The sequence below is a fragment of the Chiloscyllium plagiosum genome, unplaced genomic scaffold (assembly GCF_037043375.1).
Source record: "Chiloscyllium plagiosum isolate Xiang-an unplaced genomic scaffold, Cpla_swu_hap1 HiC_scaffold_9, whole genome shotgun sequence".
Taxonomy (NCBI): domain Eukaryota; kingdom Metazoa; phylum Chordata; class Chondrichthyes; order Orectolobiformes; family Hemiscylliidae; genus Chiloscyllium; species Chiloscyllium plagiosum.
Window position 1 is genome coordinate 71,047,860 of NW_028270147.1, and position 27,422 is coordinate 71,075,281.

General features: G+C 40.6%; 1 protein-coding gene across 3 annotated transcripts in view; it reads right to left on the reverse strand.

The window, feature by feature from the left end:
* The window catches only part of glis1a (GLIS family zinc finger 1a), a 401,984-nt gene that overhangs the window by 44,581 nt on the left and 329,981 nt on the right, over positions 1 to 27,422 (reverse strand). For all 3 annotated transcript variants that reach the window (XM_087990769.1, XM_087990768.1, XM_087990770.1), the window contains exon 8: positions 23,295 to 23,460. In XM_087990769.1, coding sequence (XP_087846895.1) covers positions 23,295 to 23,460 — 166 coding nt within the window. The remainder of the gene's footprint in view (positions 1 to 23,294; positions 23,461 to 27,422) is intronic.

The window sequence follows — 27,422 nt, forward strand, 5'->3', positions numbered from 1 at the left end:
TTTGGCACCAGATTTTTGTATGTGCAGATTTCTGACAGCCATTTGGCCTACATAATGCACTTATTAACAGTAAGAGAGCAAAAATCTTAACAATGAGCAATGAGGAAAATACATTTATATTAAAAAAGCAAAAAAGCTGAACTACATTTCTCAAAATAGTGGTTCAGACTCTGGCTGCAACAAACAGAATTATAAAGTGCATGGAATATATTCCAGTAGAAAATGATACTCTGTTTCTTCAGGCAGTCCACCACACAAACTAATTTACGGTTTTTTTCCAGTTCTTGATAGATCATGGAAATTTTTTAAAGTTTTTATTAACACACTTGACAATTCCAAAAGGTTCATGGACCTGTTACATACAACCTTCTTCACAGTTAACAACATGTTAACGACATAAAACGACACCTTCCTATCCTCACCAAAGGATACCTGTTACCGACATCTAAAGTGTCCTTGCACTATATCCACAAAGTACATCAGTTCTCCAAAGGGATACCCTGGTTATCAAAAGAAAAGCATTGAGAAGAGACTTGCTCTGAGTTGTCCTATCAAGAAGTGTTCGAGTCTGTCAAGACCTGTCAAAATATGTTTTTATGCATGGCGGTGCTTTCCTTAAAAGTAATCTGCAATATAAAACCTGAACTACTGGAACTTTTTTGTTAAGTGTCTAGCTACATCCAGGAATCATGTATGCATGAAGCCTAAGCTACCTCCATTCGCAACCCACAGAAATGGCAAATGCCATGCTCAGTGTCGGACTTGCAGTTTCAAGCCACTTCCCTCACTTTCACTGCCGCAGAGAGCTCCCGACATGACAAAACTCCAGACATTACAGTTTGCCCCATAGAAGCAGAGACAGGAAGAATTATCGAGAGAATAAAAAAGTGGCAGGGACTTTAAATAAATATTTAGTGTATGTCTTTGCAGTAGAAAACCCATGTTACATACCAGCAATGGAGGGTAGCCAGGGGCTATTAACAACGAGCAATTTAAGATAGTGAGCTTATAGTTCTGATGAAGAGTCACCAGACTCAAAACATTATCTCTGCTTTCTTCCCACAGATGCTACTAGATCTGCTGCATTTCTCTAGCCATTTCTGTTTTTGTTTCAGATCTCCAATATCTTTGTTTTATTTCAGCTAGTCAGCTTGATGTCTTTTTTGGGGAAGGTGTTCAAATAAAAAAAACATACTAACCAGAAAAATACTCATTTAATCCACCTTTCTGTTTCCTGTTGGTTAGCCAATCTTCTATCCAAGCCCATATATTATCCCAACCCCAAGTGACCTTATCTTGCGTCGGGATAATACACTAGCAGCAGATATAAGTTTCACTAGCTGACAGGAAAACAGACTATGCAGAATTGGCTTTTTCAGATTGGAAGGATGTGATAAGTTAGGTCCTTTGGGGGTTTTCCCTGGACCTTCAACTTCTTGCAATTTATAAGACCATAGAAACAGGACAAGGCTATTTGGCCCCTCGAGCCTGCTCCACCATTCAATAGGATCATTGCTGATCTAAGACCACTTTCCTGTCCTTTTCCCAAACACAAGGACTCGGCCTCCACAGCACTCTGTGGCAAGGAGTTCCAAAGATACTCAATCCTCTAAGAGAAGAATTTCCTCCTTATCTCAGTCATAAATTGGTGCCCCGTTTTTCTGAGACTCTGCCCTCTGGTCCTAGACACTCCCATGAGAGAGACTTAGATGAAGGAATAAAGGTACGATAACTAAATTAGCAGATCATGAAAATATCGGAAGTATATTGTGAAAGGAACATAACAAGGATGCAAGCTAGTATAGATAAAATGCCTGAGCAAAAATCTAACAGATGAAGAGGAATGTGGGAAAATCTGAAAACATGAAGAATGAAAAAGCACAATATTATTTAAATGCAGAAAAACTGCGGAATTTCAATGTGCTTAGGTGTTCTACTGTGGAGGCAAAAAGTTAGTAAAATGTACAGCAAATTATTAAAAAGGTTACTGGAGTGTTATCATATTTTACAAGAAGAAATGAACATAAGAGGTATGCTTCATTTATTCAAGACATTGGTGAGACCATTTCTTGAATACTATACATAGCTTTGATCTCATTATTTTGGGAAGGATGTAAACACATTGGAGGCAGTTCAGTGGAAGTTTATGAAATAGATTCCTGGATTGAGCAAATTGTCTTATGAGGAAAAAGTGGACAGGCAGGATTCGTTCCCACTGACATTCAGAAGAATGAGGGTTGAACTGATCAAAGTTAACAAACTTAAATGGAGTTTACAAGTTGGGCATGGAAAGGATGTTTCCTTGCAGGGGAGTCTATACAAGAACCAGTGTTTTAAAATTGGGGGTCACCCCTTTTAGAACAGATATGAGGGCAATTTTTTTCTTAGGGGTGTGTGACTTTGAAACTCTCTGTCTCAGAATGTAGCAAAGGCTGGATAATTGAATATATTTAAGACCGAATTAGAGAGATTCTTGTTAAGAAAGGGATTCAAGGGAAAATTACCCTAAGCTGGTTCCTGTAACAAACTGACCGCTGTTTGGAAATGAAACGGTGACTTGAATTCAGCCTTGTAGATGGTGTCACTATTCTGAGGGATCAGAAGACGAACAACATAAGTAAACAACTTCTGCCCTGCCCTTGTTGTCATGGTGTTGATATATTTGAGCTAGTTAAATGTCTATTAAGTATGATCAGCATGTTTATGATAATGAATTCAGCAACGAGAAGGGCATGTGAAGGTCAGGATAGGTAACTGGGATTTTTCTTCACTGAAATTTTTTTTAACCTGTCACTTAAATTTGGCTTGAATGTTATTTTCTATATCAGTCAATATTTCTATATTATCCAATTCCTGGAATGGGATAGTTCATTTTGGCTTGTTATCAAAATGAATTTCAAATGGAGCTGAACACTGTGGAATCAATAGCAAACCGTAAAGCAAGGATAGTCATTGATAAAGTAGCTGAAGGTAGTGGAACTGAGGACACTGCCTAAAGGATCCATTGTTATTCAACTTGACTCATTGCCATATCCATGTTCCTTGTTTCATATAAGGACAATTATAGAAATGCAAGGATGAATACATTCATGAATTGGTGAGCCACTTGAATTAGTAGATTCACTTACAGCTAAAGCAGTTCAACATGAAAAACAATTAAAGCAACTTGATTTGAAAAGGGAACTACAACTTACACGACTTGAGATTGAGGAAAAGAGGAAAAGAATGAGCATTTCAAATAGAAGAAAAGACATATGAGGATTTAAGAGGCTGGAACTCGAAATTCAGCGGAGACAGAAGTTTTTCTTTAAAAAAAGGAATAAGACAACAGAGATATGGAATTAAAAACAGAAAAATGCTGGGGAAACTCAGCAGGCCTGGCAACATCTGTGGAGAGGGAACAGTGTTAATGTTATGAATCTGACATGACTTTGCTTCAGAACTTATATTCGAGAGGTAGAGAATGCCAGCATAAAATTATGCAGTTAAAAAGGCCATCAGAGGCAAAAGAAATCTGATAAAATTATGACTAGGATTTTTCTCAAGTCTATAAATTTTATAGGCCCTACCAAAATTCGAGAAATAGGATATGGAGGCATTTATGTAATTTGAGAAAACAGTGAAACATATAAAGTAGCTGAAGGAAAGTTGATTTGACTTGAATTGAATCCGTGCCATTTCAAGTTGACAGGTAAAGCAGATCAAATGCATGCATCGCTGTCAGGGGAGGTTTTTTTTATCAATTTTAATGCTGAAGAGAAAGAAGCTATTCTGGGTGTGTATGAGCTAGTTCCTGAAGTATACACACAGAAGTTTTAAAATTTGAGGAAACAGCCTGGGCACAACTATAATTAATTTGAAAGGATAAAACTAAGTAATTTTCAAAGGTGGATATCGGCATTAGAAGTAGATATCACATATAAAGCTCTCAGAAAAAATATTCTCTCAGAAGAATGTATAAACTATTACGTTTTGTAATAAAAACCATGTTAAAGTCACTTGCTAGACAGGCACAGAAATGGCTGACAATTATGAGCCAATGCATAAAATTTATTTTTTTTCTCAACATCCCAATAAACTTGAGAAGCAGAGAGGGTGAGAGACTAAAAAATAAGGCAAGGAGCCAGGGTAAAGAAAATGCACCAAGGTCTCCTCCTCAGACCAGAAAAAAAAAGTGCTGAGGGTGGAGCTGAAAACTGAAGGCCAAAGTGTCTCCATTGTCACAAGAGCAGGACACCTTCATTCAGAATGCTGGAAGCTCTGTGGAAAGCTAATGCTTTATTAAAGTTGTAAGGGTGGGTCTGGGAAAGGAACTCATGAAGAAGTATCATAGATCAAATTGCAGCTTTAACTGCTGAAATAACTCCACAGAGGCCAGTATCCCATCACCAAGTCACCTTTCATTTATATGTGAAATGTCCTTGACGCTGATCCACTTTCCTCAGAGCTTGCTGTTAGAGTGAACAGAATCTGATGCCCTGTTTATTTTTTTTTTCCTTCTTCCAGCTTGCTGTCCCTACTTACAAAGTCTGACATTTCAAAGCCTTTTCCTGCTCCCAAAACCAGTGGGGTTCTCATTGGATTTCAATCTGTATGTGTCAATGTTATCATTGGGTCCTGGCTGCTATTTTATCAAATAACTCCACAGAGGCCAGTATCCTGATAACAATTCACCCTTTATTTACATGTGATGCCCTGTTTATATCTGTCAGCCAGGACTCTCTGATTGGACCTGAGTAATAGCCCCTATCAGGGAACACATATTCTATGAGGTTCACTAGCTGATCTCATTATAATCAAGATATCCCGCCTTCTCTGAGTCTAAGGACATAAGCTGGTTCTTCCTTTTGTAGCTCCTCCTGGGGTGTTTTAGCACTGGGTCAGGTTACTCCAACTCTGCTTCTGATAGAGGCAGTGCATAATGCACAGTAGCTCGCCTATTCAGATGGCAAAGGCATCGAGCTGGTGTCAAATGCCGTTTCCATCTCAGATTCCGAGGTATTTTCAATTCTTGATGGAAAGGGAGAACTCACAGGTTCCAGGACAGTAGGAAAGACTGTTGAGGAGGGGGGCATGTTTTGCTCCCCCACAGTTTGCAGCTTTCACATGACCCATGTGCTTCTTCAGGACTGTCGCAGCTACCCGAACTTCATACATCACTGGACCTGATCTCATGTCGTCCACGCCTCTTACCCAGGCAGGGCCATTCCCATGGTTCCTAGACCAACCTTTGTCCCCTGAAGTTAACTGTCTCTCTCGCTTAGTGGAGTCTTGTGTCCAGCATTGGTGTTCCTGATGCTGTTTCAGCCCCCCTCCCAGATCTGGGAAGATCAGGTTTAACCTGGTGTGGAGCCTTCTCCCCATTGGCAACTCTGCTGGCGCTATCCCTGTGGTTCCATGAGGGGTGGTCCTTTTATCAAGTAAGAACCGGGACAGTGTGGTATCTAATGAAGCTGTAGGCTGTTTCTATAAGCCTGCCTTCAAGGTTTGGACTTCTCTTTCTGTCAGGCCAATCAATGATGGATGGTATGGAGCTGTCCTTAAATGACAAACATCATTTGACATTAGGAAATAATCAAATTTCCTGCTGATAAATGTTATCTGTGACCAACACCTCCGCGGGTCCATAGATTGCAAAAAATGCACAGTTTTTCTATCATTGACCTGTGTTTGATGAATAAAATCTATGCATGACCAGCCACTTTGAGTGGTTGTCCACAATGATTAAGAACATTGAACTCATGAAAGGACACATTAACAGCATAGAGGTGGAACAAGTGGAGAGTGTCAAGCTCCTGGGAGTGGTCATCCACAACAAGCTTTCTTGGACTCTTCATGTGGACACACTGGTTACAAAGGCCCAACAACGCCTCTTCTTCCTCAGGCAGCTGAGAAAATTTGGCATGACGGCGAATACCCTTACCAACTTTTATAGGTGCACCATCAAGAGCATTCTGTCTGGATGTATCACTACCTTGTATGGCAACTACACCATTCAAGGGTTATAGAGAGTGATGAACTCTGCCCGGACAATCACAAAGGCCAACCTCCCATCCATAGAATCCATCTACCAGGCCCACTATAAAGGTAAAGCTGCCAGCATTCTCGAAACTCCATCCCACCCTGGCAATGCTTTTCTACAACCTCTACCATCGGGTAGAAAGTACAGAAGCCTGAACACACACACACACACACACACACACACACAAGCCAGCTTCAAAACAGTTTCTACCCTACTGTTGTTAGAATATTGAATGGACTCATAAACTCTTAGCATTCGCTTGTACCTGTGTTTTGGTTTTTGCCACTGTTCACCTATTATTTATCTACACTATTTAACTCTGTGATCTGCCTGTATTGCTAGCAAGACAAAGCTTTTCACTGTGCCTCGGTACACGTGACAATAAATTCAATAAATAAATAAATAGTCAACATGTAACTCAGTCCAGGGCTTACCTGGCCATTCCCTCGAATGTAAGGGAGCTGCTCGTGGTAATTTTTGTCCTTATTGCCGCTCTAGGCAGTGCCACACCAACACAGCTATGTCCGTATCCAATCCTGGCCACCAGACATAACCTCTCGCCAGCATCTTCATTTCAGAAACATCTGGTGGAGTTCAGCCAATATCTGGTGGCAAACTTTGCTCAGGACAATCACTCATGCTCCCCATCATAATATGTTGTCTTCTACGGTGATCTGGTTTCACTGGGCCCATAAAGGTTTCAATTCTGTTTGTGAAGGCCCTTTGGTTTCCCCCATCATTACCAGCTGTTTTTCAGTTTTGCCAGGACCAGATCATTCTGCATCCACAGTCTGATATTGTCAGCTATGACTAGAAGTATGTCCAGAAAATTTAAAACCATTACAAACTCTTCCATTGATGGCACTCCTGGTGGTGCATCCGCATTCAGTCCTTGGCCTTCTGGATGGTGTTCCATCTTGTAATTGTACGCATTTAGTATTAGAGCCCACTGCTGATTTCAGCGTTAAACTATAGGTAGCACTGCCTTGTCCTCTTTTGTAGATATAGCATGGGTTTGTGGTCCATTATTATGATAAATATATGTCCATAAAGGTATTGGTGGAACTTCCTGATTTTTAAGTATGACTGCCATATAAACCTTCCTGCTCTATCTGGGCATATGTACGCGCTACATTATCAAAGTCCTGGATACTTATGCTTTTGGGCATTCTTCTCCATTGGGGAGCCTATGTGCCAATCCTACCTTGATGCTGGAAGTGCATCAATGTCAATATCACAACTTGCTTGGGGTTATAGTGTGTCAACACTAGAGAATGATAGCTGTTTCTTCAATTCCCTGAAAAAGTTATGGCTTGGCTACGCATTCATTTCCAACGCTGATCCTTTTTTTAACAGGTAATGCAAAACTGCTAGGATGGAGGCCAAGTTATGTATGAAGTTGCCATGATAATTCACCAGCCCAAGGAAAGACCTAAGTTCCAGTACAGACATCAGAGCCATGGTACCTTTGATCGCCCTCACTTTATTTTCCAACAGATGTAACCCAGTCTTGTTGACTCTGCAGCCCAAATAGGTCATTTGGGGTGCCTGGAACACACACTTTTCCTTTCTAAGGCATACCCTCATCTGGGAGAAACATCTAAGGACTATGTCCAAGTTCTCTAAGCTCTCCTCGTTGATTTTCCCTGTTATTAGCATGACACCTAGATAAGTGGCAACCTAGCATGGACCTTGTAAAAGGTTTTCAATCATCCGCTGAAAAATTGCACTGGCTGATGATACCCCAAATGGCAGTCTCATATATTGGTACAAATCTTTATCGGTATTAATTGTTAGCAAACTTCTAGGAGTCCTCATCCAACTACAATTGCTCATGTCCAGCTTTGTGAAGGACAGCCCCTCCTGCCAGCTCTGTGTATAAAACCTCTAGGCAAGAGATTGGTTATTTATCCAGCTGTGAAAAGTAGGTTACTGTTTGTTTAAAATCTCCACAAAGGTGAACCGACCCGTCAGGTTTCACAATCACTGGTGCTGTCCATTCTGCAAACTGGATTGGTTTGATGATTCCTTTGTTTTCCAGCCCCCTAATTTCTGCCTCACTTTTGCCCGTAAAGCAAATGGCACTGGCCAGGCCTTGGAGAAGCTTGGAATTGCTTCTGGGTCAACGTGCAAGGTGGCCTTGGCTCCTTTGATCGTGTCTCGACCTTCCTGAAAAGCTTCTGGGTATTTAATTAGGACTTCACTCAGGCAGCCATTTTTTTATTAAAAAGTGTTGAGCCAATTTAGGTGAATCTTTCTCAAGCAATTTCTCCTCAAACTTGGTCCAGAACTTTTTACTACAATCAGTGGTAACTGAACCAGCTGCTTCTCATAAGTGACTGAAACTGAAGTTGTTCCCTTAATCTGTAAAGGTTCCCCGGTATAGGTACTCAGTCAACCTAAGTGTTGGAGTCCAGAGCAAATTTTGTTAAAGACTGGTTCAGCGATCACTGGAATAGCCACGTCAGTATCACCCTCCACTAGAACCTGGTGACCATTTAACCAGACGTTTATTTTGATTTCTTCGGATTTGGATGTTGCTAAACAATTTAACTGTTCCAAACCAGGTGTAGATGAACTTTCCAGGATGTGCAGTCTCCTGGATACCAAGCATTAAGGTCAAGCGAGACTCTTTTGCTGTCTTGAGTCTGCATACTGGCAGCAACTACAATGGCTTGCCATCCCAGATCCTGAAGGAAATTTTAACCATTTGACTGAGGTTTATGTTTGTTTTGGGGTTTTGCTGTGGGCTGATCTCGAGTCCCTCTGTTCAGGATTGTTCCTGAGTAAGGCAATGCAATTGCTTGCACCTAAATAGTGTTCCCCAAGCTCAGTCAAACTGGCGAGGGTGTCCACTTCCATTGAAATACCCCGCAACTCAAATGCTCTACCTGCCGCATTTCCCAATGATAAAGCCAGTTAGAATGTCTGTTTGAAGTCCAGGTGGGCTTCAGCTAGTAGGCATGGTTACATCATTCATGCCACATACCAAAGAGTTTCTCAGCATTTCATTTTGGGGAAAGCCAAAATCACATTCTTCTTAACCTATTCCAAAATCCCAATACAGATTCCCCGGTTCTTGAATTGCCGTGTAAACCTGACAATGCCTCAAAATTAGAGGAGGCTTCCAATCATAATATTCCTTAAATAAATTCATCAGCTATTGAAAGGTTTTCATATCCGGTGCCTCAGTGAAAATTAGGCTCCTGATAACCAAAACATCTGCGGGTCCCCAATCTGTCAGAATTGTTCATTGTTTTTCATCTGCCTTGCAAAAATAATGCATTCTTTCCACATCTGAGCCCAGTCTTTGGCAAGATTGAACGAGTCAAGTTTCCTAAATAACGGCATGATGCAAGAAATACTTACCCTAACTCAAAGACAACTTTTGCAAGTGAACTTCTTCAGTAGCGTGCTTTTCTCTCATCACCACTGAAATAACCCCACAAAGGCCAGTATCCTGTGACCATGTCAACTTTTATTTATGTGTGGTGAGTCCTTGACACTGATCCGGCTCCCTCACAGGCAGCCCTCGAAGTGAACAGTACGGCTAACACTCCTGTTTATTTTTTCTTTTCTTTTTTTTTCTTATTTCTTTCTTATATAACCCCCACACTACCGCCTAACTGTGGTAGTGCTTATTTTTTCCCCAGCACCCATGGTGTGTGTGTGCTGGTGTGAGACACAGTGAGAGACACAAAGTGCACAAATCTTTATTCAATTTCCACCACCAGGAAGATAGGAAAACACCCGAGTGGCCAGTGACAAACACTGCCCTTCACATCAAAGGGCAGTGCTGTGTGATCAAACAGTGAAAGGGAGGGTAAGGACTAAATCAAAATAGAGTTGGAGGGGGAAATAATGCACTCCACTCCCTGCGGCACGCACCTCCCCCTGAACAACTCCAGGGTGTTGGTGGACACCGCATGCTCCTTCTCCAAGGACACCCGGGCCCTAACGTAACCGCGGAAGAGGGGCAGGCAGTCAGCCCTAATGACCCCCTCCATGGCCCGCTGCCTGGACCTGTTAATGGCCAGTTTGGCCAGGCCCCAGGAGCAGACCCACGAGAAGGTCTTCAGACCTGCCCTCCCTCCTCCGTACCAGGTGCCCGAAGATCAGGAGCGTGGGACTGAAGTGCAACCAAAAGCAGAGGAGGAAGTCTTTAAGAAAATCAAAAAGGGAGTGCAAACACCCACACCCAATATACATGTGGTCCACAGCGCCACAGAACAAGCAGTTGGGCTGGGAGTCCGTGAACCACAGCAATCTGCGGTTGCAAGGGACTGCTGCATGCAGCACCCTCCACCCCAGATCCCCGAGAGAAAAGGGGAGGACTCCTGCGTAGAGAGCCCTCCACTGGGGAGACACTCCTGTTTATACCTATCAGCCAGGGCTCCCTGATTGGACAGACTAACAGCCCCAATCAGCTGACCTTGTTATAATCACTACGTCACAATTGTGAAAACAGGTAATCACGGCTGTCAGGGCAGAAGAGATGAAAAGGGTAGGTTAGAGATGTGAAGGGATTTTGTCACAAAGAACAATGACCCCCTTGTCTTCTAATAATGCTGCTAAACCCACAACTATATTAAGAGACCCAGGAGCCACTGAAACTCTTTTGATGGAGAAGGATATGGTTTACCTCCAGAGAATGCAAAGAAAGCTACTGTGTTAATGAATGGGATAAGTGGACAGTATATCCTGGTTCCGTTGTACAAAGTGCAAATAGAGTATGACTTGTTACCCAGAACATTGGTAGTAAGAAGTTGTTAATTATTTACCTATGGAAGGAGGTGACTTACACCTAGGCAATGATTTGGCTGTTACAGCTTTGCCTGCAATCACAGAAAGTCCAAGAGGTTAAAGAGAGAGAACGATTACGGAAATAAGTTCCACGTATGTTTGCATTATATATGATGACCAAAGCAACAGCTAAACAAAATCCAATGTCAGTGGTCACAGTAATACCACAAGTAGATAAACATTCTAAAGGATAAGGATAATTCACAAGTAATGTTTACTGTGTTATTGATTAAGGTGGAGAATGCAGATCCATATTTAAGCAAATTCATGTCAGCAGTTCACACTGAAGTTGAGGCTGGTGGAGTTTGATTGTTACGATATTAAAAATGATAGGAGGACACCAGTATAGTTATAGATATGACAAACAGATTTCCAGAAGCCATTCCTTTAAGAACAAATACAGCTAAAGTAGTGGAGGGATAATTAACTAGGTTTTTCAATCATTAATGTTCCCCATGGTGCAAAACACTACTTGCCCAATTCTCCTATCCCTGCAGCCAATATGTGTGACTTCAACTTTCACACTGGAACTGCAGACAGCCTTCATACACCTGCTTTAATATGCTCAGCTTTAAGAAACCTCTTCAGGGTTTTACTTCCAACATTTCTGGTCTGGGACTAGCTTTACCTCTTCACTCTAAAGTAACCTAGTTTCCTATATATCCTTCCCTTCTCAGGTGAACAGGTGTGCTCAGCCATCCCATTCCATGGACTTCACAGGACTCCTCCACTCAAAGTAAACACTGAAAAAAAAATCTTTCTAAACTATGGGTGTTTCCTTAAGTTTAAAAAAAACACTAGTTTTAAACCAGAAAGCCCCATTATTTACCTCACTGGCTTGTAGAACAATCTAAAATAAACATAATTCTATTGCAGGTACTTAAAATCTATTCACTCGAAAGCCAGGCCAATGACCATGGCTATAGATATACTTAAAAGTTAATGATAAATTTAACTCTCATAGAAAACCTAGGGGTACTAATTCAAAAAACAGAAACCCAAACTTACAATAAAATATATATTAAAATTCCACTGTTTCAACACACAGGACATAATAAGTACAGGTTGTTCTGTTATAACCAGTGTTTTCTCAACGCAAATTCACAAACACGATTAATGAATTGGGAACACTGTTTCTACAGTGTGAATTTTTAAAAGCTGAAGTGCTAATTCCAAAGCAGGATTTTTCTATAATGCATGGGTGCACAAGAACACAACCATTGTATTATAGAAGAACTGACTGTAATTTGGACATAAAACAATTTAAGTTCACCACATCATCTCGAAACCCAAAGAGCTTGTTAGAAGTACCACCAGATTCTTCAAACAATGATCAAGACATATTGTCGTGAATTCCAACAAGATTAGGACAAAGAATAAGCTATATTACTATTTGCACAAATTACACAGATTACACAAATTAAACCACTGGATTTAGTCCACTTGAATTATTAATGTGTATGAGTTAATAGGTCCATTAAAATTAAGGAAAAGGTTTTAAGGTATAAAACAAATGATCAGTGTTGAATTATATGTCCATATTTCTAGAGAGAGAGAGAGAGACAGGAGTATACAAAGTAACATTTTAAAACTTCACAGGAAAGGTGAAGTAATAGGCATAAAGACTTGGTACAACCAACACATTTCAAACAGGGGATGAAGTGGTAATGTTCCTAGTTTTATAAGGGGAACCTCTGCAAGCGAAATTCAGTGATACATATGAGGTACTTTGGAGTGTAAATAAAGCAATCTATCTGGTAGACACTCATGATTGCAGGAATGAGATTCAGTTAAATTGTGTAAACACGACAAAACAATATCATCACACAGAGAAGGATAAGAATGAGCAAGGCTACCAGGTGATAAGAGTAATGAAGAATGACAATGACAGGAAGAGTGAGATACAAAGATGGATATATAGTTCACAAAACAAATCTCTTTCAATCTAACAACGCAATGCTGAAATATTGGGACAGTTAAGACTGTATTTCTGAACTTGGAATTGGGAAGATCTCGTAAGGTTACTTTGGAAATGTAAGGGAATCTGTAGAAATATACCTGGATGTGATTGTTTGGTCAGGCATGATGTAGATACAGGGAAATTGGTACTGATAAAACAATCTCCTTAGCATTTAAGATAAACAAGCTCAGGTGGAAATAAAGATTCAATACATGCTCAAAAATCACATGATTGTACCTAGCCAAAGCAGTTGGAGTTCACCAATGGTGTTAGTTCCTAAACTTGGTGGGTCAACCAATTGCTCCATTGATTTCAGAGAAGTAAATGCAATAATGAAAACAGTTTCATACCCAAATTCTCCACCAGAAAATTGTGTTGGTAAGATTGGGAGCACCACATTCCATTCTAAGACTGATCTACTGAAGGTTACTTTCAAATATCATTAACATCAAAAGCTAAAGAGATATCAGCTTTTGTTGCACCAGATGATTAATGTTAATATCATGTCATGCCATTCAGGTTTAAAAATGCACCTGTTACATTCCAAAGGTTTATGAATCAAGGTTTAGCTGAATTACTTAACATTGTCTAGTTAGTTATAAAATGTTGCAATATACAGTAACACTAGAAAGTAAAGCAAAGAGAAGGCCTATCACCATTAGCTGACTTAGTAAAAGTCTTGTCAAGAGTACATTTACAATAATGTGGATAACATGCCAAGGATAAGTGTTGCCAAGCCCAGTGAAAATGAAGGCTCTGATTAAGTTTCTCATTCCTAACACAAAATAAGAAATCAACAGAATAATGGGAATGTGTATGTTTATCGGAAATTCATGCTGATCTTCAGCCCAATAACTGTGCCCTTAATGGTTCTGTAACAAAAACAGCCAAAGGTAATACAATCAGCTGAGTGATAAGCAGCCTTTGAGAAGCTGAAAGCAATCCTAATTGATGAATCAGTTTTGGCCACTGAGTTTAAAAAACCTTTCAAAATGGAAATTGATGCTGGTGACCTCTGGGCAAGCTCAATCTTATTGCAAGATGATGAATCAGGGTAGAGAAGCCAATAGGTGTTTTTCTAAGAAATTAAATCAATATCAAAAGAAATACTTTACAGTGGAAGGAGAGATTTTGGATTATTGACTCTTTAATATGTTGCAGTCTCTGTCTGGCATGATTGCAAAGAAAGATTAATATACATTGACACCAATTCATTGGTTTTGTTAAAAAATATAGAAGTTGAATTGTTAAATTGTTTCAATGGAGCTTATTGATTCAATTATTTATTTGTAAACATTGTACACATTGCTGGAATAGATAATGCAATAGCCAAAACATTAACAAGAAAGAGATAGTGCTGGAATAGTTGAAGAATTTGAGAAGAAGATAACAAGAAATTGTTTAAATAAAGAATGAATATGGGTGAATGAATTTAATTTTTATGCTATGTACTGTATACATGCCATGTTTACATGAAGTTGAAATGTTATTAAAAATTACATTTCACCTTCTGAAGGTTGGAGACATGTAAGAGACCACATATTTTTCTTTTTATAATGTATATTAAAATGGAAGTTGGACATTGCTATATTGCTAAAATACCAGGTGTTTTACAATTTGAAAAATCAAGTGGTGCATCTATTTTAATCAACACAAGGCTTTTGCCTTTGGAGCACTGAGATTGTTACACAGATGAGACATAGAAGCACCTTTGAGTTTGGGGAAGACTGCTTGATGACAGCTTTTGGATTGGTTCAGCTCCAGTTTGCTACAGACCTGTCAGGGCAGTGCGGTCAGAACTATCCAGAGCAGGCAAACACTTCTTTGGACAGTGAGATTCCATACTGGTTAAAATTAATGCTTAATGGCAGTCAGGTTGTTCAGTAGTATTTATTACATGAAAAGTCATTAACTCCTGCATGCACTTGCCTTAACATTTTCAGCTATCTTTAATATGAAACCAAAGGGCAATTACCCCAAGTTGAAGCCACAGATTTCAGTATTGAATTATTGGTGAACACTGCAACACTCCCAACTCTGCCTATGGAAGATCAGAATATCTTATAGGACCTTCTGCAGTTGCAGTTATACAAACATCTGCAGTCACCAGAAATTGCTGTCATATTTATCTTGTAATAATCGTGAATGCTGATATCCTCACCATCATTATTACAGCAAACCCAGGACATTATAATGCCTCTGTCCCTTTTTCACCTTCTAATAAATTCTATTTATTTTTAAATTATTTCACCACATTGTCTACCTCAGATGTTTAAAGCAATTTGTTCATTATTGCGAGCATTACATTAATTTCCAATGCATTACTGATTTACTAAAAAGTTGATTTGCTGCTTATAGTTCAATCTTTACATTTAGCAGTAAGTTATTCTACATCGCTACTGTAATTAGTATATGAAAGCTGAATTTAGGTTATTAATTCATTTAATATTCTTATGTAGGAATGAGCAAAACAGTTTTGTTTTAAACTAGAAATATTTTATTTCTCAATCTTTACTCATTTTCACAAACCAAGAAAACAAACTAACAGGATATACATTTTTGTAATTCACAATGTATTTTATTTTCATACCAATATCATCTAGTTAGCATGCCTGGCTCTCAGTTGCTATATTCATTGCGCATCACGAAGAGCATCACTGTTTGTTTCTCAATCCAGCCAATGTAAACAGATTTGGTAATGATGACGGGAATCTAGTGTTGCATTTCCAAGCATGCTCAACAATTTTGTGAAAATGATTAAATGGTCCCAGTTATAACCATTTGGGAGCAACAAACCCTACAATTCATATTGACTTTGGCAAAGGTGCTGTGCCACAAAGCTTTACACTATTAATTCATATTTTGGAATCTCAGTCAATTACATGCAAGTTCTATATCCAATTTTAGGCTAAGGTTGATCTTCCAATATTATTCCATTTCTTTCGAACAGTCTTCTTACCTTTGCCCAAAGGAGCCTTTAGAACCCGTTCTGACCTGGACAGACAACATTTAAGATAGAATTTTTCTTCATCTTACATCCAGATATATATTATATATGCATATTACATGGTGCATAGCAATTGCAAGTGGCAGGTTTGTTTTTCTCCCTAACATTATCCCCTCCCACTCCAGCTAGAAGCTTCAAAGTCAATCACAGCATACTAACCCAACTCCAGCTAAGACTGAGTAACTCAGATCAAACAAAGGACTGGAACTAGGATGATTACTTCTTAATATGAAATAGTCTTTTATTTTTATAGAGTTTAACCAATAATTGGAAAGCACATCAGATATTTTGTGAGGTCCTATGTGGCAGTGGAGGGGAGCAGAAACTCCTACCACAACTGTATAGAAGTACAAGAATACTTAGCATTTAATCATGCATCTGTAAATAATTGTCCTGTGTGAACATAAGAACAGAAGTAGGCCATTTAGCCTTTCAAGCCTATCCCAGCTCAAATAGCCTTCTGTACCATGGTGCAGTGGTCAGTTTGCCCATCCTCCTTAATGTCCTTTTTAGAGAAAGCAACTACCTCGTACCTGTTGGACATGGTCAACGGTAGAGGCTCCTCTTATGCTACTCGACCTGCTCACTTGTAATCATACCCTCCCGTCCCAGGCCAGTTTTGAAGTACTCAATCCACAGGGTGTGACTGTCTCCTGAAACACAACGTACAGATAATGCTCCTCCTCCCCTGATGTGTTATAGTGTTAGAAGCTCAGACTCCAGCTCATCAACTCTGAGCCAGCGTTCCTCAAGCAATCAACACTTGCTGCAGATGTGGTCACTGTGAACCACAACAGCATCCACCAATTCCTACATCACACTGGTACAACACATCACCTGGCCTTGCATCTCTAATTTATCTTGTACTTTCCTGCCAGTGTTTAATTTTTAATCTGTAAATTATTTCTCCTGGCAGTTGAATGTTCCTCCTGCAGAATGTGGGAGGTAAGGGTCACCACTAGTGTCCCTGCTGACTACATCTGCGGGAAGTGCACCCAACTCCAGCTCCTCGAAAACCGTGTTAGGGAACTGGAGCTAGAGCTGGATGAACTTCGGATCATTTGGGAGGCAGAGAGGGTTATTGAGAGGAGTTACAGGGAGGTAGTCACTCCTCAGATACAAGAAAAAGGCAGATGGGTTACAGTCAGGGGACAGAAAGGGAACCGGCAGGCAGTGCAGGGATCCCCTGTGGCCATTCCCCTCAACAATAAGTATACCGTTTTGGATATTGTTGCGGGGGACAACTCACCAGGGGAAAGCAGTGGGCCACAGGGCTCTGGCATAGAGTCTGTCCCTGCTGCTTAGAAGGGAAGGGGGAAGAGGAGCAGAGCAGTATTCATTGGGGACTCCATAGTTAGGGGGACAGATAGGAGGTTCTGTGGGGACGAGAGAGACTCATGGTTGGGGTGTTGCCTCCCAGGTGCCAGGGTTTGTGATGTCTCTGATCGTGTTTTTGGGGTCCTTAAGGGGGAGGGGGAGCAGCCCCAAGTCGTGGTCCACATAGGCACCAACGACATAGGTAGGAAGAGAGATGGAGATTTAAGGCAGAAATTCAGGGAGCTAGGATGGAAGCTTAGAGCTAGGACGAACAGAGTTGTTGTCTCTGGCTTGTTGCCCGTGCCATGAGGCGAGGAATAGGGAGAGAGAGGAGTTGAACATGTGGCTACAGGGATGGTGCAGGAGGGAGAGTTTTGGATTCTTGGATAATTGGGGCTCTTTCTGGGATAGGTGGGACCTCTACAAGCAGGATGGTCTTCATCTGAACCAGAGGGTAGCAATATCCTGGGGGAGTATTCGCTAAGGCTATTGGGGTGGGTTTAAACTAATCCAGCAGGGGGATGGGAACCGAAATTGTAGTTCAAGTATAGAAAAGGTTGAGAGGAGGGAGGTCCAAAATCAAGTTTCAGGGATGCAAGATAGCACCGGCAAGCAAGAAGTGTGTCTACTTCAACGCCAAGAGCATCCGGAATAAGGTGGGTGATCTTGCAGCATGGGTTGGTACCTGAGACTTCGATGTAGTGGCCATTTTGGAGACATGGATAGAGCAGGGACAGGAATGGTTGTTGCAGGTTCCAGGATTTTAAAATTCCTGTAAGAACAGAGAAGATGGTAAAAGAGGGAGAGGTGTGGCATTGTTGGTCAAGGACAGTATTACAGATGCAGAAAGCATGTTTGGGGACTCGTCAACTGAGGTAGTATGGGCTGAGGTTAGAAATAGGAAAGGAGAGGTCACTCCTGTTGGGAGCTTTCTATAGACCTCCGAGTAGTTCCAGAGATGTAGAGGAAAGAATAACAAAGACGATTCTCGATATGAGTGAGAGAGACAGAGTAGTTGTCATGGGGGACTTCAACTTTCCAAATATTGACTGGGAACACTATAGTACAAGATCTATAGATGAGTCAGTTTTTGTCCAGTGTGTGCAGGAGGGCTTCCTAACACAGTATGTAGACAGGGCAACAAGGGGTGAAGCCACATTAGATTTGGTACTGGGTAATGAGCCCAGCCAGGTGTTAGACTTGGAAGTAGGTGAGCACTTTGGTGAGAGCAATCACAATTCTGTTACGTTTACTTTTAGTGATAGAAAGGGATAGGTGTATACCACTGGGCAAGAGTTACAGCTGGGGGAAAGGCAATTACGATGCGATTAGGCAAGATTTAGGAAGCACAGGATGGGGAAGGTAACTGCAAGGGATGGGCACATTAGAAATGTGGAGCTAATGCAAGGAAAAACTCCTGTGTGTCCTAGATAAGTATGTACCTGTCAGGCAGGGAGGAAGCTGTAGAGAGCGGGAGCCATGGTTTACAAAGGAGGTTGAATCTCTGGTCAAGAGGAAGAAGAAGGCTTATGTTAAGATGAGATGTGAAGGCTCAGTTAGGGCGCTTGAGGGTTACAAGGTAGCCAGGAAAGACCTAAAGAGAGAGTGCAGAAGAGCCAGGAGGAGACATGAGAAGTTGCTGGCGGATAGGATCAGGGTAAACCCTAAGGCTTTTTAAAGGTATTTAAGGAATAAAAGAATGACGAGAGTAAGATTAGTGCCAATCACGGATTGTAGTCGGAAATTGTGTGTGGAGTCAGAGGAGATAGGGGAAACACCTAAGTGAATATTTTTCGACAGTATTCACTCTAGAAAATGACAATGTTGTCGAGGAGAATACTGAGATACAGATTACTAGACTAGGTGGGATTGAGGTTCACAAGGAAGAGGTATTAGAAATCCTGCAGAGTGTGAAAATAGATAAGTGCCCTGGGCCGGATGGGATTTATCCTAGGATCCTCTGGGAAGCCAGGGAGGAGATTGCCGAGCCTTTGGTATTGATCTTTAAATCGTCATTAGCTACAGGTACACAGATCCTTGAAAGTTGCCACCCAGGTTGACAGGGTTGTTAAGAAGGCATACAGTGTTTTAGCTTTTATTACTAGAGGGACCGAGTTCCGGAACCATGAGGTTATGCTGCAGCTGTACAAAACTCTGGTGCGGCCGCACTTGGAGTATTGTGTACAGTTCTGGTCACCGCATTATAAGAAGGATGTGGAAGCTTTGGAAAGGGTGCAGAGGAGATTTACTAGGATGTTGCCTGGTATGGAGGGAAGGTCTTAAGAGGAAAGGCTAAGGGACTTGAGGCTGTTTTTGTTAGAGAGAAGAAGGTTGAGAGATGACTTAATAGATACATATAAGATAATCAGAGGTTTAGGTAGGGTGGACAGGGAGAGCCTTTTTCCAATATGGTGACGGTGAGCACAAGGGGGCATAGCTTTAAATTGAGGGATGATAGATATAGGACAGATGTCAGAGTTAGTTTCTTTACTCAGAGAGTAGTAAGGGTATGGAATGCTTTGCCTGCAACGGTAATAGATTCGCCAACTTTAAGTACATTTAAGTCGTCATTGGACAAGCATATGGACGTACATGGAATATTGTAGGTTAGATGGGCTTCAGATTGGTATGACAGGTCGGCGCAACATCGAGGGCCGAAGGGCCTGTACTGTGCTGTAGAATTCTGTGTTTTATGTTCTGTTAGGAAGGAATCACAACAATGATTCTTGTTTCATAAATCTTTAGCTACCTAAATATTAAATGTATAGTTTAGAGAAGTGTAGATTCAGCGATGGCTTGATGAGATCTTTAGAATAATTAAGGACCTAAACTATGCACACACTGACAGATTATTTCAATCGGATACGTGGGGATAGACCAAGGGTCAAGTTTATAAATCAGGGAAAAATTAGTTATATGTGAGGCAACTCTTCTTTATCCAAAGAATATTCAACTGTGGAACAAAATCCCAAATTGTAAGATGGTTCCTGATTCATTCACTGTGTACCTTCAAGAAAGAGATGGAAAAGTTTCTAAATGAGATTGAGATTGCATTACAATCATGGTAAATTTGGTTCTTTGGAATAGTTTCAATAATTTAAAGGAACTCAAAGAATTTTTCCAGATTTTTATCACTCCAATTGGCCTAGTCTGATACAATTGGTGTCATAGATGTTTGATCTAGTTTTTAAATTCTCAGGAGACGAAATTCCACCATAAGATGTGGGGCCTTTTGGGAGGATGGATGAGGTGGTTGTTCCACTGATTTATCCTGATTGATTTGTTTTAATTGTATACGTAAGACAGCTGTAGATCCATCCTCTCAATCAAGGACATCACGTCAATTGCCACTGCAAATGATTTACCAATATTTCCTTTTTATTTCACAAACTGCCGTCTTTTTTCACTGATATTTTTCTTTAGTTTTCTGATCAGAAAAGAGATCTACAAATTATAATAGTTGAGAAAACGCTGAAGAGCCAAATCCTAAAATTGGGTGCTGAGATTGAAAAGACTAAAAGTTTAAAAAATTACAAATCTTGCAAAAATGATTAAGCAATTTTAAACAGAGTAAAATGTGAAAGGAGAATGTTCAAAGGAAGTAGAGTGTAATGATTCTGTTATTCTCCAGATAGTTCTGTTATCCAATGCATTCACACAGAACATAGGTTCACCTATCATTCAAAAGCAAGCTGCAAGATAAACAATAAACCTCCAATCTAGGAAATGTACATTAAAAATAATAGTTTCTCCTTATAACCTTCTCATGTGACTGACTGTCGACAAATTACACCAGGATAGACTATATTACAGGTCATCAAACTACAAATTGAGCCTATGAAGGATTAAAATGAAGAGAAGAGGAGCAAACCGCGGAGATTCTCTAAATTCACTACTGTTTCCCCTTCATCTGTTTCTTATTCTTCTTGCTGTTATGGCCCTGCCACCAGTTGTTCACCAGATGTCAGTTTTCAGGCTCTGAAAGGATAAAGGTACAAGGGTGGGGGTGGGTGAAGGAAGGGGAAAAAGCAAGAGGTGCATACTTGCAAATCAGGATAGATTACAGAACGAGGGATGAAGAAAGGTAGATGAAATAGGAATGAAATGTCATCCTCAAACTAGTCCAAGCTCAATGTAGGTTTCAAATTCATTGTTGGACACAGCCTGGGTTGTAATCATTCCTATGACTGAGAACATCATTTCCTCCATGAGCCTGAGACAGACATGAAACTGTGTCTGCATATCCCACTGGATAGGAGTTGCTTCCTCTGATTGTGAGCCTTATTGTCTGCAAAAGAAGGTTACGCGTATCTGTGAATATGGTGCAAAGTGTTTGGAAGGTGTATTTGCCATAATTGAAAAGCTGGCAGTGTATGCAAAGCATGAAATGTGAGTGTGTGACCTGCAATAGTGCTAAAGTAAGTGAGAGTGAGGTGAAGCTATGAATGAATTGTGTCATAATAAATAGATATTGTTGATAAGTTAATGAAGTGGATATGGTGAATGAAGCAGTGAGAGAGGCTGATCCTTCCTTTGTAAGGAACTGCTCTGTGAAGTTAATTCATTGACTTTGACCATTTATGTGAGTTTGTCAAACATCTTGTAACACGACAGCCATGTTGTCAATGGCAACACTTCAAGCAATTACAATTATCTGCTCTCACTGCCTTCTCAGTCTGTCTGGGATGTTCCTAGTCCTTTTGGGGACAGGAGCTCTCTCTTCTTGTGTCAAGATATCTGGCGTTGCATCACGTGACCTCCACTCAGCCCATCCAAACAAGCAAGCTTCATGTGGTGCTAGCCTCACATGTTGAAGAGTACAACCACTCAATAACACATTCAGCATTGACTGCATACTACTGTCATTAAAATAACAGTAGCAGAAAAGTTTGCACACTGTCTGGAATACTTTCTTTTTTATTCATAAGATGTGGGTGTCACTGGCTGGATCTGCATTTATTGTTCATCCCTTATTGCCGCTGAACAGAGTGATTGCTCAGCCATTTCACAGGTAACCACATTCCTTGGATCTGGAGTTACATGTAGGCCAGACCAGGTAAGGACGGCAAATTTCCTTCCCGAAAGTGCATTAATGAACCAGATGGATTCTTATAACATTTGACAATGGTCACCATTAGATATTTTTAAAATTGATATCAAATTTCACCATCTGCCCTGGTGAGATTTGAACCCCAAATCTACAAACCATTAAGGACTCCGAATTTTTAAACTAGTGACACCACAGCCTCCCTTTGATAGGCACAAGTTATTGACACAAGTTATTGACACACTTCCACAATCCAATTTCTGGACAGGAAAGTCTGGAAGATTTATTGAAGTTCTGATGTACTTTAGGCAACTTGCATTTCTTATTGAAACATATGAACATGAAATAATAAGGATTTGCTATTTACCTCTCTTTCAGGAAGGGCTGTAAACATTACACTGTTAATCATTAATACCAACCTCTTGCTGAAATAGCTGCTGCAATCCTCTTCATTGCATTTTAAAAAGCAACTTATTATTCCTCTTTGCTTAAACAGACTAATTGACAGAACAAAAAAAGCACTTGCAGCAAATTCCACTGTAGTATATAAATGTGAGAAACCAAACATTTCCCATGTCTTTACGATTCTATATAATGTTTCTTCCAATATAATAGCAACATCAGGGAAAAGAACTTTAAACATAGCAATGAGGCATAGGTTTTGGTCATCCTAGGCTTGATAAACTGTGTATTCCATTTGGGTTAGCTGGTTCCAATCAGCCAATGATGAATTGAAAGTGAACATATTGAAGAATAAGCTCCTATAGAATATTAAAAACATACAGACTTTTATGACAGACCTCTGATCCAAACTCAATAATTTTGATCTCTGGACAGCAAGTGAACTCTATTTGCTCATTTATTTACATGTTCAGACAGCTGGGATTGGAGTCAAACTCATTGTATGCGTAATTCTTGAATTCTGTAAACCTTAGAAAAGGAAAATACTGTGGACACTGGAAATCTGAAATAAAAGCAGAGAGTGCTGGAGAAACCCAGCAACTCAGCATCTGTGGACAGAGCAACAGAGTTAACATTTCGAGTCCATTTGACTCATTAGGCACAATGTCAGTTCTGTTTCTCTGTCCACAGATGCTGAGTTGTTGAGTTTCTCCGGCACTGTTTCTATAAACCTTACCCTTGTCTGGTGTTCTCCACTGTAGTCAGTTGTGGAAGATGACCATGTGGGCTGTGCAGGTCCCCTTCGATGGAAGGGTAAAGCGATGAAGAACTTCGGGTAAGCTGAGGAGATGATAAAGCAGTTGCTGCTGGTCCACTGCTGGTGGGAGAGCAATTGTACATCCCTAAATGAACAACAAAAATTCCGTTTATCTGTTCAAAATAGGAAGTTCTTCTATCTTTATTTTATTCTTCAAAAACGATGAAGTTAGTTTTAACTTAATCCTCCCACATGATATATAAAATCAGATATAATCCATCCTATTGGTTTCCACCTTTTCAAATTACCCCCGTATGTTCAAAGGCCTGAGTTAGTTATGATCTTTAGTTTTGATTTGTTTCGATAGATATGATTCAGTTGGTAGCACTCTTCCCTCTCAGTCACAAGGGCCATTGAAATCCCACTTTAAAGTCGAGCACAAAAGTCAAAGTTGACATACCAATATATTACTGAGGGTGTACTGTATGATTAGACATTCCTTCTTGGGACCCTATCTGCTCAGATGAATTCAAAAGATCCTGTGACCCTATTTTTGAAGGAATGCAAGAGAGGTATCTCCAGTGTCCGAGTCAATATTCATCCCACGGTCAACATCATAGAAATAGATTACCTGATCATTATTAGATTGATGTTATTATGAGTTGGCCGTGCACAAATGGAGTGTCCCATTCCTACATTATACTTCACTTCAAAAGTGAAGACTACACTTCAAAATCAAGTTGATGGCAGTAAAGTGCCTTCCAAGGGAACCCTTAGGAAGTAGCGACCATAATATGATAGAGTTCAGTCTGCAGTTTGAAAGGGAGAAGGCAAAATCGGATGTAATGGTGTTACAGTTGAATAAAGGTAATTATGAGGGCATGAGAGAGGAACTGACTAAAATAGACTGGAAGCAGAGGCTAACCGGGAAGACAGTAGAGCAAAAATGGCAGGAGTTTGTAGGTATAATTGAGGACACTGTACAGAGGTTCATTCCCAAGAAAAGAAAGATTAACCGGGGAGGGATTAGACAACCTTGGCTGACAAAGGAAGTCAGGAAATGTATTAAAGAAAAAGAGAGATCCTATAAAGTGGCTAAGAACAGTGGGAAATCAGAAGATTGGGAGGGATACAAAAGCAAACAGAGGATAACAAAGAGTGTAATAAGAAAGGAGAGGATCAAATATGAAGGTAGGCTAGCCAGTAATATTAGAAATAATAGTAAAAGTTTCTTTCAGTACATAAGAAACAAACGACAGGCAAAAGTAGACATTGGGCCACTTCAAACTGATGCAGGAAGCCTAGTGATGGGAGATAAGGAAATAGCAGGAGAACTTAACAAGTACTTTGCGTCAGTCTTCACAGTGGAAGACATGAGTAATATCCCAAAAATTAAAGGGTGTCACGGGGCTGAGTTGAGTATGGTTGCCATTACGAAAGAGATAGTGCTAGAAAAGTTAAAAAGTCTTAAAATTGATAAATCTCCTGGCCCCGATGGGATACACCCTAGAGTTCTGAGAGAGGTGGCTGAGGAAATAGCAGAGGCATTGGTTGAGATCTTTCAAGAGTCACTGGAGTCAGGAAAGGTCCCGGATGATTGGAAGATGGCTGTTGTAACCCCCTTGTTCAAGAAAGGATCAAGGCAAAAGATGGAAAATTATAGGCCAATCAGCTTAACCTCGGTTGTTGGTAAAATTCTAGAATCCATCATTAAGGATGAGGTTTCTAAATTCTTGGAAGAGCAGAGTCTGATTAGAACAAGTCAACATGGATTTAGTAAAGGGAGGTCATGCCTGACAAACCTGTTGGAATTTTTTGAAGAGGTAACAAGTAGGTTAGACCAGGGAAACCCAGTGGATGTGGTCTATCTAGACTTTCAAAAGGCCTTTGATAAGGTGCCACACGGGAGGCTGCTGAGCAAGGTGAGGGCCCATGGTGTTCGAGGTGAGCTGCTGGGATGGATTGAGGATTGGCTGTCTAACAGAAGGCAGAGAGTTGGGATAAAAGGTTCTTTTTCAGAATGGCAGCCGGTGACGAGCGGTGTCCCGCAGGGTTCGGTGCTGGGGCCACAGCTGTTCGCATTATATATTAACGATTTGGATGAGGGAACCGGGGGCATTCTCGCGAAGTTTGCCGATGATACGAAGTTAGGTGGACAGGCAGGTAGTACTGAGGAAGTGGGGAGGCTGCAGAAGGATCTTGACAGGTTGGGAGAGTGGTCCAGGAAATGGCTGATGGAATTTAACGTGAGCAAGTGCGAGGTCTTGCACTTTGGCAAAAAGAATAAAAGCATAGACTACTTTCTAAATGGTGAGAAAATTAATAAAGCCAAAGCACAAAGGGATCTGGGAGTGCTAGTCCAGGATTCTCTAAAGGTAAACATGCAGGTTGAGTCCGTGATTAAGAAAGCGAATGCAATGTTGTCTCTTATCTCAAGAGGGTTGGAATATAAAAGCAGAGATGTACTACTAAGACTTTATAAAGCTCTGGTTAGGCCCCATTTGGAGTACTGTGTCCAGTTTTGGTCCCCACACCTCAGGAAGGACATACTGGCACTGGAACGTGTCCAGCGGAGATTCACACGGATGATCCCTGGAATGACAGGTCTAACATATGAGGAACGGCTGAGGATACTGGGATTGTATTCGTTGGAGTTTAGAAGATTAAGGGGAGACTTAATAGAGACGTACAAAATAATACATGGCTTGGAAAAGGTGGATGCTAGGAAATTGTTTCAGTTAAACGAGGAGACTAGGACCCGTGGACACAGCCTTAGAATTAGAGGGGGTCATTTCAGAACAGAAATGCGGAGGCATTTCTTCAGCCAGAGAGTGGTGGGCCTGTGGAATTCATTGCCACGGAGTGCAGTGGAAGCCGGGACGCTAAATGTCTTCAAGGCCGAGATTGATAGATTCTTGTTGTCTCGAGGAATTAAGGGCTACGGGGAGAACGCTGGTAAGTGGAGCTGAAATGCGCATCAGCCATGATTGAATGGCGGAGTGGACTTGATGGGCCGAATGGCCTTACTTCCACTCCTATGTCTTATGGTCTTATGGTCTTATGGTCAATGTCAGTGGTCTTGAAATATGTACATAAATGCAAGTCATTCTTTTTTGAAACTGTCATCCCATTCAGTATAAATTTATATAACATTTTTATGGAAATAATCTTAACATCAGGCACATCAGTTACTTGAAATGAACATATTCACTGCAGTGACGATAAAACAACTAAAGGTTTAATAAATATGTACTTATAAATGAACAACCAGCATTTTAAAAACTGTATTACAAAAGAAAATCAAAGCAACTAGCTTCTGTGTGATCTGAGAATTTGTAGAAATTATTAGACTGCTCGCCTAAACCAAAACTGAGCACTTCCTTAACCAGAGAATGAGACATTGCACATGTATGTGACATATTGCTCCTGCCCTTATAAACAAAATGTTTCTTCCCACTGCCTGCATCACGACAGGAGATTTGCCAAGAGGTATGAATATACAGCAAACCTTGTTTTAACAAGCGCCTTATGAACCTGCACTCTCAATAAACTGGCAAAAACTATATGCCTGAAATACCGAAGTTTACTGTGTTATTGCAATCTCCGCGATGTCCAAGTAGTCAGTTGGAGGTGCGAGTGAGAAGGTTATCTGCCGGTAAATTTTATTTAAGGCAAAGATGCATTTTTATTTAAGTAATTTATGCTGTAAATAAAGTATAACAACCATATCGTCTACCACCAACCCCCCCCCAACCCCCACACTATGTTTCTGTTACTTAGTATGTGATTCTTACATTGACTATGTGGACCACATAATGAATCAAAATATTTGATCAACCAGCACATTTCTTGTCTCATAGCTGCTGGTTAATAAAAAGGTTTGCTGTATTTGCTGTTAGATTTCGCACTCCTTCCAAAACCATGTTTGGCCAATCCCGACTGACAAGGGAAAGGGCATTGTGATGTCATTTTAGTGACTTTAATGAGGGCGACAATATCAAAATCAAACCAGATCAATCTCAAAGCTAATCCAATCTGGAGTCGATTCAGAGTCCAAAGCAACCTGAAAGCCAAGTTAGAGCAACCAGGAAGCCAGCCAGAACCTGA